The following is a 24850-nucleotide window of genomic DNA, read 5'->3' as shown; positions in this document are numbered from 1 at the left end:
TGTTTGCTAAGTCCTAGAATGGTAGAAAGAACACAAAGGTATAGATTCAGGAGATTAAATCAAAATATTCTATAGTAAATTTATAGAGTACATGGCTCTGCTGATTTCAAAAGAAAGATAAAATTTTTGCTTTGTAATTTTTTTCAGTATTGTATGAACAGAATAATTTGGATTTTAACGTATTTAAAATTCTATACGTGTTTTATATAAAATCTGTAAGTTTTGCAATAGAATTTTTAATTAAAATTTGTAAAGGCATTGTTTTTAGTTTCTATTGTATAGTTTTAAGCAATTGACTGCACTTTCAGTGGTTACAAATATTGAACCCAATTATGTAATAGAAGTTTGTGTTTTCTAGTCATAAGACTAGGCAAAATTGTAGAAATGAAAGAAAGTATTCATGTGCAGCTAATGATTCAGGCCAATTCTGACATTGATATTGTGTATAGAAGGCACAAACATTGGTCTTTGCCCAGTGACTGAAAATGCCAGTCAGATTTCTGTGTGACCTTAAGATAGAAAAGTTTGTTGTCTTAATCAAGCCTAGTTATGGACTCACTCAAGCAAAGAGGAATTTGGAATAAGTAAAGCTTCTTTTCTAATTTAAGTAAGTAAATTTTTTCAAAAATACTTTGTAAAGCGTTATAACATGAGGGAAGATCTTGTGAAATATAAATACCTTGGCATTTGGAGTATAAAGAATGGTGGATAGGACATAACTGAGGAGTGTGTAAGTTGGAATCTCCATCATAAGATCTATACAAGCCATACAGACTTCAGGGAATAAAATGATTTGGTTCATCTTGTTGCTCTTAAATTTTACATTGTGTATATAGTCTTAATTGCTTGCCATATTTCTACATTTTAATGTCCTCTGAAACCTTTGACTCACTGTTGCCTAATAAACAAAATGCAAGTTTGAGTCTATCAGTCAGAGCCCTTCATACCTCATCCTGAGCCCTACTGCCTTCTACTCCAACTAGACTCCAGGCACTGAATATGTGTGTACACGCACACATGCATACCCTACTCCCTTTTTTTAAGTCAGTGCTTCACTCTGCTTGGAATGCACCTGTGGTTTATTTTTCCATGTCCAAATCTGCCTGACTTCAAGGCAACTCAGTTCCATGAAGATTTCTAGAATCCCAAATCATCTTCAATACACACCCCCACATAGACTTCTACCATTCATTTTGTTTACTTGCCGTCTTTTAGCTTTTATTAGACTTTTGTCCTTTTTCCCCTTTAAAGACACGACCATCTTTTTTTCATCTTTGTTTCCGCTAAATATTGTTGACACTAATATTATTATTTACATTCCAATATCATTATCCTTGCTGCTCAGATTTTACCATTAAATATTGAGAAGTTCAGAGGTTATTGGGTAACTGTTCAACTGTTTAATAGAAAACAGGAAACCTATTACAGCAGTTCCCAAAGTGTAGCATTTCCAGATGAAAAGCATGGATAATTATTTACTTCATTTTATAACTGATAGAAGAAGGGAAAATGTATTGTTTCCTCAGCATGGAAGAGGAAAGCTTATAGTAATGCTCATAGAGTCAGTTTTGCCTTACTCCCACAATGTAAAATGTATCATATACTCTGTTCTCCACTTTTGTCCACATACCTCTTTCTGTCTTTGTACTTTATTTAACTTTGAGATCATTACAGACAGAGGTAGAATTTTGTACGATCTAATAAGGCTGTATAGCAGAAATTGGGCTTATTCATTTGGATTTTGACTCACCTTAACTGTCCTTTATAGTCTCCTTCCCTAACGATAAGGTTGTCAGTGCTAAGTAATCCAGCATTAATTACCATGAAAAATAGTGATTATGAAAAATGCACAGCATATATGTCACTACTAAATTATTATTAAAGGGCTGAGTAGCAAATAATCTTTTCAGATTTTCTCCCCATTCTTCTCAGAAGTCTATGCTAATGTTTTTAAAACACTTAAGAGATGTATTCTTCATATTTAACCTTAAATCTAATGGAAGATCTAGGGAGAGAAGTTTAGTCAATGGGGTGGTTTATGTATATGTGAAGTCAGGCTTACGCATTATGGACAGGGATTGTGCCCATTGCTAACTTTCCATTTGGTTTAAACAATTAAATGTTACCGCCAAGTGTGTGATAGAAACAGCTTAAAACCTGATTTCCTTATCCTTTTGGTCTCAGTTGACATGTTCTTAATCAATGTAAATGAAAGGTAAAATTTTCACCAACAAAGCAAAGAATCTGGGTGTGATGATCACCATTCACTGCTGGGAAACTAATAATACCATTCACAGCTGTTCAAGTTGACAGTAGTTGAATCCACCAAACAACTCCACTTTAATTTTGTGTTTTGGCAAGTTTTGTTGATTCAGAAGTACACAGTGAATACCTGTGTACTTATCTTTCAGTTATATTTACTAGTTTATATTTTACCCTATTCGTTTGTGTGTGTATATATGTAGTCATTTCTCCTCAAATAAGTTATAAACATCATGGCATGACAATCGTTTTGAAGTATTTAACACATTTTGTTTAAGCACAATATGGTTATCTCACTTAAGAAATTAAATATTGATGAAATACTGTTATTTAAATATATATACTATATTCATATTTCTCCACTTGTCCCAGTAATGTCCTTTATAGCATTTATTTCTAAGTCCAAGATTCATCCAGGATCACACATGGCATTTAGTTATGTCATTTTAAAATCATTTAATCTAGGGGTTTCTAGCCCACATTAATCTTCATGACACTGACATTTTCAACTTTTGAACCAGGTTATTTTGAATTGTGCCCCTCTATTTGGATTTACGTGATTCATGGTCTTAGTGATCAATCCTTTGTTATTGTTGTTGTTTAAAGTCTTTTAAGAGGGAAATATTTGAACATGTTTATAGAGAAAACAACAAAATATACCTAATATCTACATTCCCTGGCTTTATCAGTTATCAGTGCATGGCTAATTTTGTTTCATGTGTAACTCCTCCCATCCTAGATCATTTAGAGTGAAACTCTAGACTTTATATCATATCCTTTTAGCTGGAAATATTTCTGTATTTAGCTCTAAAAGATAAAGGCTTAAAAAAAAAAACATAACCACGATACTATCTTAACAGCATAAGAAACAGCTTTCCTAATAGAAGTGCATGAAGCCACTTATGCAATACTCTTGCAAAACTTGTACCTCATTTTGATTAACTGTCTTGATAGAACTGCCAGTTTACTAGAATTATAGAAATGAGAAGAGGTTAAGCAACACAATGATGATGAAGTCGGAAAAATCCAGAGTGTGAGATCTCCATGGGAGAAATGATATAAAAATAATGAAAGGGAAGTGTGAACCTGTTGATTGAAAAAGACTGAAGAGACAAACCAAATATAATGTGTAACTTTTTTTTTTTTTTTGGATCCTGATTTGAATAGACTATTTTTAAAAGATAAGAAAGGATAATTTAGGGAATTTGAGTTCTGACTTGCTTTTTTGTGGTATTGTTAAGCAACTATTAAGTTTTTAAGCTATGACAGTGGCATTGTAGTTACCTGTTAGAGATACATACTGAAATATTTATGTGTTGAAGGATATCTGGGACTTGTTTCAAAATATTGTGGGGAATAGCCCTAAGTTGATCATTGTTGAAATTAGGTCATGGTTGCTAGTAGTTCATTAAACTCTTCTCTCTGCCATTGTGTGTGTTTGACATTTTAAAAATGAAAAAGTTTTCTTAAAGTAAGGGCTAGTGGTAGATCTGTTTCAGATATTTGTAATGCACATACCATTGTTGTTACTGATTATAAAATTATCCCGAGTGTTAACCTCCTTCAAGATGTGACCACAGAATATTGTGTTCTTTTCTGAATTGTTTGTGAGATTTATTTTTCCATTTTTGTCACTTTTATTTAAGGTAATGAGCATGGTGTCAGGATTTGCACCATTGATTTCTGCAGGTATCTTTTCAGCCACTCTTTCTTCAGCATTAGCATCCCTTGTGAGTGCTCCCAAAATATTTCAGGTAAGTGTTTTTATATCACAGGCTTTATTAAAGGGAGGGTTAAAGTAATACTTCAATTTAGAATTGTTGCTATTTTCAAATTATTTGCTTCTGTCAACAGTACATATATATATATACACACATACATATATAATATATATGCACACATTAAGACATACATGTTTAATTGTATTTGTATGAATGAATGTAAACATGTTTATTTATATAAACATTTCTGCATTTGCCCGCAGTCAAGATGGAGTTTTGCTTTTTTGACATATTTAGCATACATTTTCAAGACGTCTTACTCAGGTATAGGAGTGCAGTCTAAGACTGCAAATCAGAAGCAGTAAAACATCTTTGTTCCAGTCAGTATGATGTCAACCTAAATATTTTATTTTACAAATCTAACATGCTACACATTGTGTTCATTACTTAAGGATATAAAGATGAATAGGATACATATTATCTCCTTTTAGTGAACATTAAACAGCTGCATACTGATGGGAAGTATGTTTTATTGCTAAATCAAATAAATGAATGTTGATTCTGCAGTCTTGTTCTTAATGTATTTATAGCCAGTAAGTACTGCAAGGTAGAGAATATTATTTAAGGCAGTGTTCAGTTATGTTTTAAGAAAGGTAGTTAAGTTTTATAATCAGGATTTTTATCAGCTTTAAGATTTGGGCTTTTTTTGGTTAAAATAGGTCACAACTATATCATATTTATCAAGCTTCCAACTTTGTTTTTACTCATATGCCTGCTTCTCTGATTTCTTCTTCATAAAATTTAATTTCAACATGGGGATGGGGTAAGGCAGATAGAAGTTTCTACCAGTATCCTTCTGATGTATGAAATGTTTGAATTTCCTTTACATTTCGTAGATGAAGCAGTATGTGGAACAGGATAAAAAAAAGATGACGAGAATTAGAAACTTGAGTCTCATTCCTGATTAACCTATTAGAATGATCAGCAAATCTGTATGTCTAATTTTAATATATTTTATTTTAATGTTTTCTTTCATTAGGCTCTATGTAAGGACAACATCTACCCAGCTTTCCAGATGTTTGCTAAAGGTTATGGGAAAAATAATGAACCTCTTCGTGGCTACATCCTAACATTCTTAATTGCACTTGGATTCATCTTGATTGGTTAGTTGTATAAATGGTGTGTTATTGTAGATTTTTGGTGGATATACATTATTCTTGACATTGAATTATTAAATAAGTAACAGTGTTATCTTATACTAAGTCTATTTGTAATCAAAGAAAGTTTATAAAGTACTGTAAATGATAGCACTCAGTACATATTTGCTGAAATTATTGCCATTACTAAGTCATCATTAGAGCTAAAGGGAACTCCTATGTTCTTTTTCCTAAAACAAACATGATAATGGCATAAGGAAGAGGATTCCAGTGTCCCTTGTGACATCAGTGCCTTTGATGTTCCCTTTTTTGGCTCTTTTGCTTCTGATCACAAGTGAGCTCTGTTGGGTCTTCCACTGCTAAAGAAGACATTAGACTTTTTACTTTTTAAAGAATTTTGTCTAATCCCTGAGACTAGTTGACATTAAAAGGCTGATGTACCACCAAATGTTGTGGGACTATGTGGAAACTAACTTTCATGTGATGCCGTTAGATGTGTATTTGGTGTAGCCACTTTTGGAGAACAAGTAGGCAATATCTCGTAAACTTTCCTATGATCCAGTAGTTTTCCTTCTGGGTATGTACCCTATTGAAACTTGTATATATACTTAAAGAGCCATATACAATAATGTTTCTAGTATCATTCATTATAGTGAAAAATGAAAGCAACCTAGACCAACAGAAGAATAATATGGCGCCGTAAAAAAATGAATAAACTTGGTTTTCATATATCAATATGGAAAAATTGCAAAAGTAAATGTAAAAGATCAGATTGCAGAATTATACATATGCTATACTATTTATATAACTTAAAATACCCAGAACAGTACTATGTGATGCATATAGACTATACATGTGTCATAAAATTAATATGACTGGACAGAGTATACCAAGTTTGGAGAAGTGTGAGATAAAGTATAAAGGAGATTTCAATGGTTTGCATAGGATTGGATTTCTGAAAAGTGAAGTGTATGAGGCATATATGGCAAAATATAAATGTTTATGAAATCTGGATAGTAGTTGTAGGGGTGTTATGTTGTTATCTAAAGATTTGAAATACTTTGTAATTTTAAAAAGGTAAATGTCTAATACATCAATAAATATTTCCACATGTTTCTTTTGCAGCCGAGCTGAATGTTATTGCTCCAATTATCTCAAACTTCTTCCTTGCGTCATATGCATTGATCAATTTTTCAGTATTCCATGCATCACTTGCAAAATCTCCAGGTAATTTTTCATTTTTTTTTAAAGTTTGTAAATATTTTTGATTTCAAAGAAAATAAAACTTTTGCCACATTTTAAAAGATGGCATGTGTGGGATTAGTTCATTAATGCTAAGTCTGCCTTTATAGTTAATTCAAATTCAATTGTGATCAATAAAAGTCTTTGACTTTGCTATTCAATACTAGATTTTAATTAATGCTGAAAGTTCTCTCAGTGTGGCAGCCATAAAGACTGTTATTTTTTTAATACATTTGTACCATTGTGTAAAGCAGATGAGATATTTGAGTGACTTTTATTTATTTGTTTGTTATTGTTAGGATGGCGTCCTGCATTCAAATACTACAACATGTGGATATCACTTATTGGAGCAATTCTTTGTTGCATAGTAATGTTTGTCATTAACTGGTGGGCTGCATTGCTAACATATGTGATAGTCCTTGGGCTGTATATTTATGTTACCTACAAAAAACCAGGTCAGTAGCCTTTTTTGTTTGTATCCCAGGCTGGAAACATCTAGAAGTTTTTTGTTATTTTTCATTTTAAGCATCATCTTTGGTATATTTGAAAGCTACTTTGTATAAAACCGAAGATAGTTTATTTCCAAAGTCTTAAAGTATTATATAATTTTTTTTAAATACATGTAATTTTAATGAAAAAATTACTCTGAGATTTTTTTATTATTTTCCATTCTTAATCATAAGTTAAATTGATCCTATTTGTAGAAAATAAATTTATATAATTAACATTTTGCTGCACTCAGTATATTTAAAAATTATTTTTTGAAAGGATTCAGTTACAGAATATTAGTTGTATAGCCTAGTAAGCTAGGCTATTTATACATGTAACCTACTGTGGTCTTAGAACTATAGTGAGTACCATGGAGTTAACAAAATACTAGAAGACATAGTATCTTTCACAGTAGGTTACTGTGTAGTGGGGGGAAATTGGACAAACTTGTTTTCCTGGGAAATGATTAATGATTTCTAGTATGTTGTATTGATAACAGCTAGGTGTATCTCCATGTAAGATGATGATGCTAGAGTATGTTAGGATTGGTCCCTGTATTTAGCCTTATAACCTGTGACACAAGAGAGACCTGATGAGAAAGGCTTCATCTGGGCTCAATAGAATAGATTAGGAAGAGGTTACAAGATTACTTTGAATATAGTAGTTTTAAACAGTGAAAACACATTTTGTAATCCAGATATGAATTGATGAGCTTTTAGATTAAAGTGGTAGCTCCAGAAATAAAGAAACCGTTTTAGAAGCGGTTATTTCTCTAATATACCTATTAAGTCTATAAAAAATGTCTAAAATCATTTGATGTCCAAGTTGTTTATGCAATAAGAAATAAAATTTTTCTGTTCAAATAATCCAGTTAAGTACTATAAATAAGTATGTCTTAACAATTAGAAAATTTGTTCATTTTCCTTTAGACCTTTGGCTGTACAAACAATAATTTTAATGTATTTACTTTATTTGTGAAAGACTCTTTAGAGTTGTATGCACAGCATGTCTGCAGCCCTATCATCTCAGTTTTTTCTAAATTATGCTTTGTCTTTAAATGAATTACAGTTCAGATTACCAGTCTTAATATCTTGCTGTATATGTGAACTATTGAAAGTACAATAGTGTATTTCAGCAATTGAGTTTTTAAATGTGAAAGCATGTTTAATTCACTGTGCCTCAGATTGGCTGTTGATTGGTTATTACTGATGTTAATGCTGCATGAACATTATCTTCCCACAGATGTGAACTGGGGATCCTCTACACAAGCCCTGACTTACCTGAATGCACTGCAGCATTCAATTCGTCTTTCTGGAGTGGAAGACCACGTGAAAAACTTCAGGTAAGTGATAAAGAAGGAAGCATGGAAGCATTTTCTCTTTGCTGGCCAGTCAGTTCTTATTTTTCAGTGACATTTTTATATACATTTCAAATTTTTAGTTGGACTTGGGCAGTTTAATTATTCAAGAACAAAATTGTATGAAGAGAAAAATTAACATCTACCTTAAAAAATGTTATGAGTGTTTTGGAGGTTTCTCACTTGAAGACTTTTAAATGATAGGTATCAGAAAGTCAAAGTTTTATTTTCTCCATGGCCATCAAAGTTATATAACTGTATAAGTTTGAGATTCATACAGATTTTTTAACATGCCTTATTATAATAAAGAGCATTTATTACTATTTTCCTCAGTAAATGACTTGAAGAATATATTACCTTTTTGTCTGGGTATGGTGGCTTACACCTGTAATTCCAGCACTTTGGGAGGCTGAGGTGGGGGCATTACTTGAGGTCAGGAGTTTGAGACCAGCCTGGCCAACGTGATGAAACCCTGTTTCTACTAAAAATACAAAAATTAGCCAGGCATGGTGGCACATGCCTGTAGTCCCAGCTACTTGCGAGGCTGAGGCAGGAGAATGACTTGAACTCAGGAGGCGGAGGTTGCAGTGAGCCAAGATCATGTCACTGCACTCCAGCCTGGGTGACAGAGCGAGACTCCGTCTCAAAAAACAAAAAAAGAATATATTATATTTCTAATAGTTTATTAATCATCAGTATAAACTTTAGTCATGAATAATCCCTCCTTATTGGTTTCTGCATGATAAACACAAATCTTTTCCATTTTTGTCCGTAAACCAAAAGGGAAGATAATGTTTTTAAAGAAACCCTGAAAAGTAGGTAAGTGTCAGAAGAGAAGTGCTCTACCAAATCTCTCTCCCAGCAAGAAAAGTCATTGTGTATTGTTTTGTTACTCTTTCGAATTCTCTCCTTCCTTTTTGCTAGAATAAAAAGTTCTCAGAGACCACACACAGGTGTTCAGCCTTAAGGTAGACAGAAATGAAGAAGGAGGAATGAGAGCCCTGGGAGGAAAACTTTTCATTTCAGTGTATTTTGGATAGTGATGTCAAGGATGACGGAAAATAGAAATTATTCATTTACATAAAAAGTTGGATCCTAGAACTGAGAGTATGACTAAGAGTCTTATGTTTATTTGCCAGAATTTTTAAAAACCTGTTGCTTTGGCTCATTGTAGTAATGGCAACATTAAAAAAAAATTATTGTTGGGCATGGTGGCTCATGCCTGCAATCCCATCATTTTGGGAGGCTGAGGCAGGAGGATCACTTGAGCCCGGGAGTTGGAGACCAGCAGTTCGAGACCAGGCTAGTCAATATAATGAGATCTTGTCTTCACCAAAAATGCGAAAAATAGCCAAGTACGGTGGTGCATGCCTGTGGTCAAGAGACTGAGGCTGGAGATTCGCTTGAGCCTAGGAGGTCAAAGTTATAGTGAGCCATGATTGCATCACTACGTGCTAGCCTATGCAACAGTGAGACCCTGTCTAAAAAATAAAATAAGTAAAAATAAATTATCCCTATTTGGCTTTTTAATTTTTATCAGAATTATATGTAAATATTGTGTAAATCGGAAAAGCTAGTCTCCAAGGTTTGTCATGAAAATCAGTAGTTGCCTGCTCCTCATATCCCTCTTTATCTTGCAACCACAGGTAACCACTTGAATTTACTTCATAAATACCATGTTTATCTTGCTGCACAATAGTACCCTGTTATCCACAGGGGTTATGTTCCAAGACCCTCAGTGGATAACTGGAACTACAGAGAGTACTGAACTTGATCGTCATGGGTCAGAACACCTTTTTGTTGTTGTTGTTCATGTCTTCTACCTGTGAAGTTAGCGTCTTTTTCATCTTAACTAAGCCTTTATCACACTGTAACTTTTACAGTTTGAAGTGCAACAGCAAAACTAGCTGAATTTCTTTTTCCTTCCTTTTAATTTCACGGAAGATTCATTTTCTTTCTGTAGATTTTAGTAACCTCTGCATATGATTTTTTTTCTTTCCTTTTTAAGAACTTTCACCTTTTCACTTAAAGGAAACATTTTACGGTTTTTCTTGGCATATTCAAATTTCCAGCATCACTACTCTTGTTCTTTGAGGTCACTGTGAAGTAAAATCAGAGTTGCTTCAACACAGGCACTGCGATACGCAACAGTCAACCTGGTACCCAGGACAGCTATTGAGCAGACAGTGTCTGTAGCACGAAGATGCTGGATAAAGGGAGAATTTATGTCCCAGGCCGGATGGAGCCAGATGTTGAGAAATTTCACCACACTAGTCAGAATGATGCATAATTTAAAAATTATGAATTGCTTATTTATAGAATGTTCTGTATTCTAAAACGATGGAAAACAAAGCTGCAGATAATGGGGGACTGTTACTTTTTTATTTTTAATTTTGGTCATCATCTATTGATGTCTTTCGTCTACATATGCCTACCACATCCATGCATTTTTACCTTTATACCCCATTCTCCCAATATATTTTATATTATGATATTGATGAGATCATATTTGGTAATTATATTTTTACGACTTTAAACATGCTGTGCAGCTGAGCCATATGGTAAATTATTGTTTTTTTCTTTGCTACATAGCTTTCTTGTTTTCCCTGAAACTGATATTTTTTTTCCTTACTTAACTATATTTATCACTGTGTTAACCTTCACCAAACTTGGCCAAAAGATTTTTGTTTTCTTTACCTTGTAGTTTCTTACTGTTTCCTGTTTTTTTAATTTGGATTTTTGGATTTTGCCTTGTCTGAAATGAAGTATCTTTAATACTTGGCAAGGGAAGTTCAGCATTGGTGAGTGGACCTTGTCAATTGAAGACCTTAATGTAGATTAATATGGCTTTGCTGGTTCTTTGAGGAATGTAAAATATCTTAGAAGCTTTCTTTTTGATCTGATTAGATTTTCCAAAAAAGATTCTTTTAATCTTCTGCTTGTAGGTGCAGAGTTCCGGGAGCAAAGTGGGGAAGGAGCTTGAAGGTTTCAGGGTTCAGTATATAATTGTTTTTTAAATTCTCCTGTCAAAAGTAGCTTACTTCTGCCCCCAGCTGTTGCTGGTGACTCCCAGACCAGGGGCTCTTTCTAGCAAATAAACCCCAGCTTAGTAGGGTTAGGAAGGTATAGGAACAGTGGTCTGTCACACTTATGGAAATGATTTAGATCCATCTAGTAACTTCTTGTGTAAATTTTTATTTTAACACACTGTTGCTGCCACTTCCAGAAGGCCTACTGTTCCTAACTCCTAAGCCTTTTGGTGATTTTTAGGTGTAAAATCAGGTAGTTTCATAGCTTTTTCATGTGCTTTTCAGATTTCACTTTTTCCTGATTTTTCAAATCCTTTACTTTTCTTCTAGTTCCTTTCTAGCTTTCGATACTTCAATGCTATTGTACTCTGGATATTTTTGTGGTTTGTGCCTTTAAAAAAATCTCTTTATGTCAGGGAGAGTTTTGAGAAAGAAGTTAAAATCAAGGCAGATATTGACTCTGCTGTTGTTACTGAAAGTCATCCCTAATAGACTTTGTACTGTACCATTTTTGGTATGATAAAACTGTACCAAATTATATCTTTGTAGTTTATTATTTAGTAAAGGCAGGGGACACAGGTTAATTTCTCATAGTAACAGGTTCTATTAGTTAAGGTATAGGTTTAACTACTATAACAAAAAGACTGAAAAATACAGTCGCTCAAATAAGAAAGGCATTGGTGTCACATGGTAGTCCAGAAGTAGATGGTTCATGGCGGGTGAGCAGATTTGCCGCACTTTAGTCACTCAGGACCCACATTGCTTATCAGTCTGCCATTTCTTGCTGTTTTTGTCCATGTGGTCAAAGTCATTACCGCATCTTTCGGCTGGCTTTCTAGAAAGGCGAAGAATGTATGGAGGCAGCACAGCTGCCTTTTTTAAAGGACATGCCCTGGAAATAGGAACATCTTACGAGCTATACATTAGTCATCGGGCCACGTTTAGCTCCTAGGAAGGCTAGAAAAGGTATTCTCTGGCTAAGGACTCATGTAACTTGCTAAAGCTCAAAAAGTCAGGGGCATGATTTCATGTTAGGTTGCCTCAAAGCAACTCTCCCAGACAGTTGCTTTTCCAGCTTGTTTGCTAAAATTCTAAATAAGATGGTATTTTTTGAAAAGTCATTATTTAGGTTTTTATGCTCATTTTAAGGACTCATCTAAAAGTTAATGTTTAAGTCAGAAATTGTAGTCTGCAATTCACTTTATGTTGAAGTTTATTTTGATTATATAAGTCCTTAAAGAATTTTTGCCAACCTACTTGGACCTATCAAATGGAGACCAGTGTATTTTTTTCATTAAACGTCATTGATTTCCACTTCTAGTCAGTGGAAATCAAGAGTTAAAAAACAAATATATGAAAGACATGCCACTGTCTCATGTTTGTTAAGGCAATTGAATTCAATTTGGCTTTTGTCATTGTTAACTGGAATTAAAAATTTTAGTTCAAATAGAAATCTTTTTTTCACCATAGGTGATTTTACTCATGTGACAACAGTCATTAATGTTAAGCTAGATTAAAGAGGACTGATATCATGAAGTAGAAGTCATTATGAAGTGATCAAGCTAAGAAGGAAAGTGACCTGTTTTGTGTATGAAGGCAAAGCTGTGCTCTCAGGAAGTTTCACAAACTGTCAAATATAGAATATTTCTTATCTTCAGAAAATGAAAAATTGTTGCATTTTTTTTTTCTTTTCTTTTTTTTAAAGACAGGGCTTCACCACATTGGCCAGGCTGGTCTCAAATTCCTGATCTTGTGATCCGCCTGCCTTGGCCTCCCAAAGTGCTGGAATTACAGACATGAGCCACTGCACCCAACATACATATATACATATATATATATATATATATATATATATATATACACACACACACACACACATACATATATATATATATATATATATTTTTTTTTTAACTAGCATGGTAATTTCTTTCTGTAATACCTACCAGAATCTTGATGTATAATATTACCTATTATTTTATAGGGACATTTGACATGATGTTTGTTCCAAGATTTTGTTTCTGCATTTCTCATGTACCAAGAAAGCCTGGTTAAAAATCATTTGAGAATCCTGTGGCCTGTATCTTAAGGACAGTTGTATACAGAAAGCTGCTTAGAGAAACAACTTAAAATCATGTTCATGTTGCCAGAATCACAAATTTATCTAATTTTGTTTGTCTTTTATCTTAAATTAGGCCACAATGTCTTGTTATGACAGGTGCTCCAAACTCACGTCCAGCTTTACTTCATCTTGTTCATGATTTCACAAAAAATGTTGGTTTAATGATCTGTGGCCATGTACATATGGTAAGTATCAATCTTGTTTTCTTTTTCAAATTTGTTAAAGTTTTATTTTAGGTCAGGGGTACATGTGCAGGTTTGTTATATAGCTAAATTGTGTGTCACAGGAGTTCGGTGTACAGACTGTTTTTCACCCAGGTAATGAGCATAGTACCTTGTAGGTAGTTTTTCGATCCTAACCCTCCTCTTGCCTAGTAGTCTCAAGTAGGCCCCAGTGTCTGTTGTTCCCTTTTTTATATCCACATGTACTTAATGTTTAGCTCCCACTTATAAGTGCAAACAGGTGGTATTTTGTTTTGTGTTCCTGTGCTAGTTCACTTAGGATAATACTTTCTAGCTCCAGCCATGTTTCTGCAAAGGATGTAGTCTCATTCTTTTTTATGGTTTCATGATATTCCATGGTATTACATGTATCACATTTTTTTTTCCAGTCTACCATTGATGGGCATTTAGGTTGATTTCATGTCTTTGGTACTGTGAATAGTGCTGCGATGAACATGTATGTGCATGTGTCTTTATGTTCCTTTGGATGTATACCCACTAATGGGATTGCTGGGTCAAATGACAGTTCTGCTTTGAGCTCTTTGAAAAAGCCAAACTGCTTTCCACAGTAATTTACATTCCTACCAGCAGTGTATAAGTGTTTTCTTTTCTCTGCAACCTCACCAGCATCTTCTGTTGTTGTTTTGACTTTTAATAATTGCCATTCTGACAGGTGTGAAATAATTTTTTATAATAAAACTTTTTTTAGTCTGTATATAATTTGTAATTTATAGGGCTTTCTAGATTGAAAGTAATTTGACAAGCACATCTGTTGTTTTTTTTTTCAGGTAGTTGTTTTCTTCAAAATGTTTTTTCCCATAAATGGGCTCAAAGTAGCATTTTAAAAAAAATATTACATTTTGAGCTCACTTTGTTTTTCTTATTCATTATGAGTAGATTTTAACAAACTGTGTTGTCGTTGTATAGCGATTTGGCTTTTTGATACCTATGGAGTCCAAATTCACTATGTTATTTTTCTTACTAATGTTTCTGAAACTGGACCCCTTCCTTAAGTGCTCCGTATTTTTAGGGCTCAGAAATAATGCCACACATCTGCAACCATTTGATCTTTGACAAACCTGACAAAAACAGGCAATGGGGAAAGATTTCCCTATTTAATAAATGGTGTTGGGAAAACTAGCTAGCCATATGCAGAAAACTGAAACGATCCCTATCTTAACACCTTATACAAAAATTAACTCAAGGTGGATTAAATACTTAAGTGTAAGACCTAAAACTATAAAAACCCTAGAAGAAAACCTAGGCAATACCATTCAGGACATAGGCATGGGCAAAGACTTCATGACTAAATAGCAAAAGCAGTGGCAACAAAAGCCAAAATTGACAAATGGGATGTAATTAAACTAAAGAGCTTCTGCACAGCCAAAGAAACTATCATCAGAGTAAACAGGCAAATTACAGAATGGGAGAAAATTTTTGCAAGCTATCCATCTGGCAAAGGGCTAATATCCATAATCTATAACTTATATCTGAAGCTGGACCCGTTCCTTATATGTTATACAAATTTACATGAGAAAAAAACCATCAAAAAGTGAGTGAAGGATATGAACAGACACTTAGCAAAAGAAGACATATATGTGACCAACAAACATGAAACAAAGCTCATCATCACTGGTTGTTAGAGAAATTCAAATCAAAACCACAATGAGATACCATCTCATGCCAGTTTGAATGGCAGTCATTAAAAAGTCAGGAAACAGCAGATGCTGGAGAGGATATGGAGAAATAGGAACGCTTTTACACTGTTGGTGGGAGTGTAAGTTCAACCATTGTGGAAGACAAGTGTGGCCATTCCTCAAGGATCTAGAACCAGAAATACCATTTGACCCAGTAATCCTATTACTGGGTATATACCCAAAGAATTATAGATCATTCTAATCATTCGACTATAAAGACATATGTACACGTATGTTTATTGCGGCACTGTTCACAATAGCAAAGACTTCGAACCAACCCAAATGTCCATGAATGATAGACTGAATAAAGAAAATGTGACACATACACACCATGGAATACTGTGCAGCCATGGAAAAGGGTGAGTTCATGTCCTTTGCAGGAACATGGATGAAGCTGGAAACCATCATTCTCAGCAAACTAACGCAAGAACAGAAAACCAAACACCACATGTTCTCACTCATAAGTGGGAGTAACAGTGAGAACCTGTGGACACAAGGAGGGGAACGTCACACATTAGGGCCTGTCAAGAAGGTAGGGGGCTAGAAAGGGAAATTAAGAGAAATACCTAATGTAGATGACGGATAGATGGGTGCAGCAAACCACCATGCACCATGTGTAACAAAGCTGCACATTCTGAACATGTATCCCAGAACTTACAGTATAATAATAATTAAAAATGTATATATACACACGCACACATATATAGAAATATAGAAATATATGTCGTGTGTGTGTATATATATTTAGAGAGAGAGAGATTTTCAAAGCATGAACCTTAGAAAAAAAAAAGAGAGAGAGAAAGTCCCAAGAACACTTGGGAACATTTACTTATTAGAAAAAAATGGGGTTTGGAATAAATAGGCAAATTGTGATAAATATCTCCAGGGGGAAGCAATATCCCTGGTATGTAAGAATAGCAAAGTGAATGCCGAATTTCTAAGTTGAAACACTTAGTTGCCAATTGTTTTTTGTCTTAATCAGAAGAAAACTATTACAAATATTAAACTTTATAAATTTGAATATAGTTTTTAGTTTTTTGGCATTGTGGCTATTAAGAACAGACTGGTTGATAACTTACCTGTGCAGCATAAGAAATAGGGGTATTTGGGCCGAGCGCGGTGGCTCAAGCCTGTAATCCCAGCACTTTGGGAGGCCGAGGTGGGTGGATCACGAGGTCAAGAGATTGAGACCATCCTGGTCAACATGGTGAAACCCCGTCTCTACTAAAAATACAAAAAATTAGCTGGGCATGGTGGTGCGTGCCTGTAATCCCAGCTACTCAGGAGGCTAAGGCAGGAGAATTGCCTGAACCCAGGAGGCGGAGGTTGCGGTGAGCCGAGATCGCGCCATTGCACTCCAGCCTGGGTAACATGAGTGAAACTCCGTCTCAAAAAAAAAAAAAAGAAATAGGGGTATTTATTTGTCAGAGTAGCTTCTCTCCAAAGTTCCATTGTTCATCCTGCTTAGCCTTGGTTCTAGAAGTGTGTGTTGTATACCTCATATCTCATCCACAGCTAAAGTTTTTCTGCTTGTATAATGGCAAAGTCAAGGCGTGTGCGTGTGTGTGTGTGTGTGTGTTTTGGAACTATTCATGGAGACACTGACCCCACTTGGGACTTGTGGAGTTTTCTAGTTTGTCTCTGAGCTGATCAGCTAAATCAGGGCTTGAGCATAAGACATTACAAATTGGACAATTTCCCTACTACAAAAGGTGAATTATATTTTTACTTATTTACATTTAGGGTGTATACTTTTAAGCTTATTTTTAGATTTTTGTTTTATATATTTGTGTATAACACATTTTATATGTGGCTTGCAAGGATCAAAATAGAGTTATGAGTTAACAAAGTTCATATCCTTCCTCCTGTTATTTCATCCTTTAACAGAATTTTGAATAAAAATACATTAGTATTATATAGCTCACTTTGATATTCAGTGATATTCTCAAGTTAGAATTAACTCAGACTTTTGGGAGTAACAAAAGAAAACTAGGGAAACTTTCTGTAGAAAAATAGAAGGCGGTTATTTTGCCCTGTATAATCTCTCCATTTTCGATAGCCTCCAACCTCTTTCATTTACTTAGAATGGAAACTTTTAATTTTTTTTGAATTAAAAATAAAAAAATTTTTTGAGACAGATTCTTGTTCTGTTGTTGCCCAGGCTAGAGTGCAGTGGCATGACCTTGGCTCACTGAAACCTCCACCTCCCAGTTTGGAGCAGTTCTCCTGCCTCAGACTCCTGAGTAGCTGGGATCCCAGAGCCCGCCACCATGCCTGACTAATCTTTGTATTTTTAATAGAGACAGGGTTTCACCATCTTGGCCATATTGGTCTCGAGCTCCTAACCTTGTGGTCCACTCTTCTCGGCCTCCCAAAGTGCTAGGATTACAGGCGTGAGCCACCACACCCAGCCTTAACTTATTTTTAAATCTGTGTTTCTTCTCTTTTCCTTTCTACTGGCACCCCTGTGCTTTAACTATTCCATCAACTTTACCTTTTTGTAATCTTGTGTATTAAAAAGACTACATGAAAATGAAATGCCAATATTATACTTGTTCCACCCCTACATTTAGTCACCTGTTTCAAGCCAGTGTAACAGGATGAATGGTTTGTATAAATGTGAAGTACATTACCCTTTAATTAAATATATTATTAATATTTTTATTCAAAGGGTCCTCGAAGACAAGCCATGAAAGAGATGTCTATTGATCAAGCCAAATACCAGCGATGGCTTATTAAGAACAAAATGAAGGCATTTTATGCTCCAGTACATGCAGATGACTTGAGAGAAGGTGCACAGTATTTGATGCAGGTAACTTTGTTAATGCTTTTCAAATGCTGCCTACATTTTAGATTTGTATAAGCTTTTTAAAAACTTTTTAATTCTAGATTTAATAGATTTTATTCTTCATACTAATACAAATGGTAAATTTTCTTTTATATCTTTATTAAAGTAAACTACTTTGGGTCACCTGGCTAGTTCAGTTAGTAGAGCATGAGACACTGAAAGTAAACTACTAAGATTTGTATAATTCAGAGCTAAAGGAACTGTAGAAATGTTGTGTTGTTACATGTTAACTGTAATTGTGGAGCTACTTTGTTAAAGTAGAGGTGGGTGGCTTAGAAAATTGTCTTCTGATCCCTTCCTGTTGAGTGTTTCTTAGACTTGATAAGCACAGGGTTAAGAATAACCAAGGCCATCTAGGAAGAAGGGACAAGGATAGGCTTGCTTTGTAGGAAAGAAAGCCCTGTCAAAAAACTATAATAAGACATTGTGGTATTGAATATAGCAATAGACAATTAGATGAATGTTACAAAACAGAAGAAATAAAGCCACTCATAGGAGAAACTTAACATACATGACAGAGGTGCTATTGAAAGCCTGGGGCAGAATAATTCATTATTTATATGAATAAAATACTAGATCCTTATAAAAACCACACAAAGCACATTTCCAGATGGATTAAACACCTGAATTTAAAAGGCAAATTGGTTTTTTTTTTAGAAAAAAAATTCTAAAATAATTGTATGTCCTTGAGCTAGGGAAGAATGAGGCACCAAAAGTTAAGCTCAGTAGTTTTGTAGTTTAAAATTTTGAGATTCTAAAGAAAACATGAAAACAAGAAAAGGAAGCATAGACCAAGGGAAGATAGTGATCCTGACATGTGGTCAACAAAAGGTATGGTTCAGAATGCAGATAGAAATACTATGTCAGTAGAAGAAAAAAAGCAAAAGAACAGAGAGGAAAAATAAATAACAGAAATAAAAATTAAAAGCACAGTATACTTTTATTCCATATCCATTAGACTGACCCAAAATTAAGCCTGTGAATACAGAGTGTTAGAAATGGCATAGAGCAAGCTGGTCCAACCTGCAGACCACATGTGGCCCAGAATGGCTTTGAATGTGGCCTAATACAAATTCATAAATTTTTTTAAAACATTATGAGGTATTTTTGTGATTTTTTTTTAAGCTCATCAGCTTTCATTAGTGTTAGTGTACTCTGTGTGTGGCCCAAGACAATTCTTCTTCCAGTGTGGCTCAGAGAAGCCAAAACATTGGATACCCCTGACAGCGCAATTGGAAATCTTTGAACTGCTGTGGTAATGTAGTTTAGACAACAATGTTGTCCAAAATAGGAAAACAACCTGGCAAAATGTCCTGCAAATTTGGTTTGAATATCCTACGACATTCCATTCTTAGGCTTACACCTCACAGAAACTTTTGCACATATGTGAAGAAGGCTATATGAAACTTCAGGCCAGGCACAGTGGTTCACTTCTGTAATCCCAGCACTTTGGGAGGCTGAGACAGGTGGATTACCTGAGGTCAGGAGTTCAAGACCAGCCTGGCCAACATAGTGAAACCCCGTCTATACTAAAAATACAAAAGTTAGCTGGGTGTGGTGGCACACACCTGTAATCCCAGCTACCTGGGAGGCTGAGACAAGAGAATTGCTTGAACCTGGGAGGCAGAGGTTGCAGTGAGCTAAGATTGTGCCATTGCACTCCAGTCTGGGTGACAGAGCGAGAACCCATCTTAAAAACAACAACAACAAAAAAAACCTTCATGGCAACATCATTTGTTAATAGTGAAAGAGTCGGAAGTAACAACCATCAATCACAGAAATGAAAATGTAGTACAAATGTGTGGTAGAATTCTATATGGTGGTGAAAGGAGCTATATATATATCAACATGGATACACCTCAAAAACACTGCTTAGGAAAAATAGCAAGTTTTAAAAAGTATATGAACAATATGAAAATTTAAATATTTTAAAAATATAGTAAATTTTATATGTATGTATTCCTAGGTACGAGAATACATAGAAAAAATACAAAGAGAACATGAAGATACATTGGAGGCTTTACTGTGTTTCTGATGTTTTTTAACTGGGTCGTGAATGAATGTTTATTACTTTATACTTTATTCCTTTTTGTATGTGAAATACTGAAATACTTTAGGTAGAATGCTACACTGGATCATATGGTTATTTCTAATAGGTAAATCTTGCTTCTTTTGTATAATTTATAGAAACATTCTGATAACCACTTTATATAAGCAGTAAATTTTAGGAAGGAAATGAATGAAAAGTTTTTCTTAGAGCAGTGGGTGTTAAACTTCAGCATGCGTCAGAATCACCTAGTAGACTTGTTAAAACACAGATTGTTAGACCCCAGCCAGGAATGAATCAGATCTGGGGTGAGGGCCCAGAGTTTGCACTTCCAACAGAGTTTGAGGTGATGCTGCTGATCCAGTTCAGGGACTATACTTGAAGAATCACTGCCCTAGAAGGTCTCTGTGGTATGAATGATCCTTTTGTAAATTTGGCAGGAGTTAGAATTCATCCTCCTAATTACTCTCATCCACCTAACATATTCACCACAGTAGACCATGGCAACTGTATCAACTGTGTGTGGCAAAGTTTTAGGATACATAGAAGAGTATTGTTTTGAGAAAGATACCTGGGAGACTGACTTTCTAGCAGAACTGTCTGAGGAACTGTATGAAATATGATTACAGATAGGTGCCAGTTGTCTCTGTAGAACTAATAACTGAAATTTTTAGTGTAAGTTGCCACTAAGAGTATTTCTCTTTCCTTTCTACGTTTTGGAAACCTGTTACACAAAGCATCAAATGGTTTTTAGTTGTTTATTACCTTTGTCAAAAGAATTTTGTACATTAATTTGTTTCTACAGTGACTTTGTATATAGTTGTAGAGATGCTGTTTTTAGATGTTATTTGTTTTACTAGACTTACCCTCAGTTTTTCTCTGTCCCCTCCTCTCTCTAGTTACTAATTATAATCATAAACATCTGTTTATCGTTAAACTAGCTTTTAAGTATCTAGCTTTCACGAGGGTTTCACTGTGTCTCCCAGGCTGGAGGGCAGTAGCTGTAGCTGACTGCAGCCTCGACCTTCTAGGCTCAAGTGATCCCCCCACCTCAGCCTCCTGAGTAGCTGGGACCATAGGCATGCACTACCATTCCTGGCTAGTTTTTGTATTTTTGTAGAGACGGGGTTTCACTGTTAGGCAAGCTGGTCTTGAACTCTAAGCTTGAGCAATCCTCCTGACTCAGCCTCTCAAAGTGCTGGTATTGGCTGGGCGTGGTGACTCACGCCCGTAATCCAAGCACTTTGGAGGCCAAGGTGGGCGGATCACCTGAGGTTGGGAGTTCAAGACCAGCCTGACCAACATGGTGAAACCTCGTCTTTAAAAAAAAAAAAAGTGCTGGTATTATAGGCGTGAGCGTCCATGCCCAGCCTAAGACTTCACTATTTTAAAAAGAGACAATCTTATCACCAAATAGCTTGCTTAAAGACCTCTTTAAGCAAAGGACATTAGCACTGTTAATATTCTTGTTTTGTATATTTGTATTTTCCTTTTCCCTTTAAATATTTTATAAGGCAATAACCACCTGATTGTTAACTCAATTTTAAACCTTCATTTTTAAATAGCAAAACTGGATTTTTTTTTGTCAGCAAATTTTGGCTTAAGATGCACAGAAAACATTGCTAAAGATTTGAAAAATTAACACAGTGGGAATGTTTGAAACTAGTAATGTTTGTAATAAGCTTCAAATGACTGCATTTTGCTAAATAGGTATCAATTATGTAATCCACAAAGAAGAACTGATTTCCTATCACTTAGTAAAGAAGTATGTTCCAGAGAAGACATATTTTCAGTAGTAAATTACTCCACTGATAAACATACTGTTATCTGGACACTGAAAACATTACCTCTGAATAGCTACTTTGATTAGAATTTACAAAAGATTTACGGATGAGAGTGATACATTTGAAGTTTGGGTCATTCAAGGGAAAGTTACTACAATAGGAAAATTGAACATATAAGTACACAGAGCAAGATGTTATTGTTAATTTTGTAAAAATAAAACCCTTTTTAATTATTAGGATTTTAACAAATTTGTATAAGTTACTCTGACAGTATTTTGTACCATTAAGAAGGTACTGGTTATCTTATGACTTACTTCTTTAAAAAGGTGTCAACCTAAAGATACTCTTGGTTTTCTTTTACTCCCCAATTCCTTTCCCACCCCCCAATTAAAAATATGCTGTGTGGTTAAGATCATTTTTAAAAAACTAAAATGAATATTTTTATATGCCTCTTCAAGTCAAAGGTGCTTTTAATATTGAGTGTTGGGGGTGGAATTTAGTTCTTAAAAGAAGTGTGTCTACGGATGGAACACTTTGAAAAGAGATGTAAGCTTTACAGAGTTAGGGATATTTCTTCTGTCCTAATTATCCCAAGTGGCAGGTCGACACTTGATAAGTATTTAATTTTTTTTTTCAATCAATGATTTTAGCATGTCACAAATAATCTTAAGTGTGACCTCACACTATATATAAAAATTAAATCACTGACATAAATATGAGAGCAAAACCCGTAAAACCCTTAGAAGAAAACAAGTGGTAAGACTTCATGGCACTGGATTTGTTAGTGGATTCTTAGATATGACACCAGAAGCATGGGCAACAAAAGGGACAGATAAAAAATATTCATTGCAGTGTTATTCACGATAGCCAAAAAGATAAAAACAAAGGTATCTTCCAGCAGATGAATGGATGAACAAAAAAGTGTCTCCCAACAGATAAATGGATGAATAAAATGGGGTGTTTGTGTGTGTGTATAAAATGAAATATTCAGCCATAAAAAGGAACGAAGTTCTGCTACAACATGGATTAACTTTGAAGACATTATGCTAAGGACACATACTGTGATTTTACTCATACAATATCCAGAATAGGCAGATTCATAGAGACAAACAGATATTACCAAGGGTTGGAGGGAGAAGGCGATGGTTATTTATTACTTAATAGTTACAGAATTTCTGTTTGGGGTGATGAAAAGTATTTGGAAATAGGTAATAGTGTTATGTAACATTGTAAATGTAATTGATACCATTGAATTGTACACTTAAAAATGGTTAAAAAGACAATTTTTTGTTATTTCACTTTTGCTATAATAAAATACTAAAACCTGTGTATGCATACAATCTTGGAAATAGAATTTTCTAATGTGTTTAAAAATATAAGAGATTGAGTGGACTTTGGGGGATACTTTGGCCGTCTGCAGGTTTCACACTTATAGATTCAACAAACCATGGCTTGAAATTATTTGAAAAAATATTAATACAACAATAAAAACAATACAAATTTTAAAAATACAGTATAACTATTTACATTGTATTAACTATTATGAGTAATCTAGAGATGTCTTAAAGAATAAGGGAGGATATGTGTGGTTTATATGCAAATACTATGCCATTTTATATAAGGGATTTGAGCATTAGCAGATTTTGGTATCCTGAAGGGCTGGAGGAAGATCTTGAAACCAATTCCCTATTGTTAAGCATATTGACTTGCAAATCCTGATGAGGTTGCAAGAAAAATTAATTGATGGAACAATTGAGGAAGGAAATTAACTGTCAGCAGAAACTTTTGCATGATTTGTAGAACAAATTTAGATTTTAGTATTGATGTGTTGCGGAACTGCATCTATTTGAACTTTTGTTTGTAGTTTTTAATGGCTGTTATCAAAATACATAACTGAGAATGCCACTGTATTATAATTTTTTAAAAGATTATATTCTATTTCTCTTAGTAAAAATATGAAAATTTTGGTAGATCATAAAAGTGCAAAAATGTACATTTAGAATTTTTCAAGTGTTTTATTTTTAAATTATTTTTGTGTATGTTTAATTATAAGTAATATGATGAATGTAGTACTGTATGTAATTTATAAGTAAATACCCATGTATTCATTGTTGAAGTTGTTTTGCTAAGAGTGTCTATAGCAGCTGTCAATTTGGAGAACAGTTTTATCACTTTAGAAAACATTTTGTTGAAAATAATATATCTATAAAGTTGTATTTACCCTGTGTTTTAGGCTGCTGGTCTTGGTCGTATGAAACCAAACACACTTGTCCTTGGATTTAAGAAAGATTGGTTGCAAGCAGATATGAGGGATGTGGATATGTATATAAACTTATTTCAGTAAGTATCTTTTTAATTCAGTAATTTAGTTCATTGAGAAAGTGTTAATTTTAAAAGCTTACCCTAATTTTTCCTGTTTCTCATGTAGTCTTTTCTGATGGAAATATAAGAACAAAAAGAATCACACAAAACATCTGGGCTTTAAATTGATTTTAATCTATTAAGAAATTTTTTATTGATCTTTATTGTCTTTTTTACATACGTGCATATATATACACATATGTATGTGTGTGTATGCATGTATGCACTCTGGCTTTTCATTTAAGTTTGTAAGCTTTTTCCTATTCCTACAGCTATTGCTGAACAGAATTCCCAAATGTCACACCAACACTTCCTAAACTGTGTCATTATAATATGATGAAGGAAGGATGTTTTATCACTGTTGAGTCTTGTTCCACTTCCAAACAAATTTTGCAGTTAATCATTTGGTTCATTAAGTTATTTACATTTATTTTATTTAAATGTACTTATATGTTTTGTTTTTCTACCACCTTGAAGAGTTAAGTTTGAGTTAACTTCCATTTTTTGGGTTGT

General features: G+C 34.3%; 1 protein-coding gene across 2 annotated transcripts in view; it reads left to right on the top strand.

Moving 5' to 3' along the window:
• Positions 1-24850, top strand: part of SLC12A2 (solute carrier family 12 member 2) — a 104190-nt gene that overhangs the window by 57183 nt on the left and 22157 nt on the right. For both annotated transcript variants that reach the window (XM_017500988.2, XM_017500989.2), the window contains exons 11-18: positions 3909-4016; positions 5023-5146; positions 6266-6367; positions 6682-6837; positions 8114-8213; positions 13453-13564; positions 17969-18109; positions 24210-24316. In XM_017500988.2, the coding sequence (XP_017356477.1) occupies positions 3909-4016; positions 5023-5146; positions 6266-6367; positions 6682-6837; positions 8114-8213; positions 13453-13564; positions 17969-18109; positions 24210-24316 (950 nt within the window). The remainder of the gene's footprint in view (positions 1-3908; positions 4017-5022; positions 5147-6265; positions 6368-6681; positions 6838-8113; positions 8214-13452; positions 13565-17968; positions 18110-24209; positions 24317-24850) is intronic.

Source organism: Cebus imitator, unplaced genomic scaffold, assembly GCF_001604975.1.
Source record: "Cebus imitator isolate Cc_AM_T3 unplaced genomic scaffold, Cebus_imitator-1.0 Scaffold275, whole genome shotgun sequence".
Classification (NCBI taxonomy): Eukaryota; Metazoa; Chordata; class Mammalia; order Primates; family Cebidae; genus Cebus; species Cebus imitator.
Note: the sequence above shows the minus strand (reverse complement) of the source record. Positions and strands in the feature narration are given on the sequence as shown.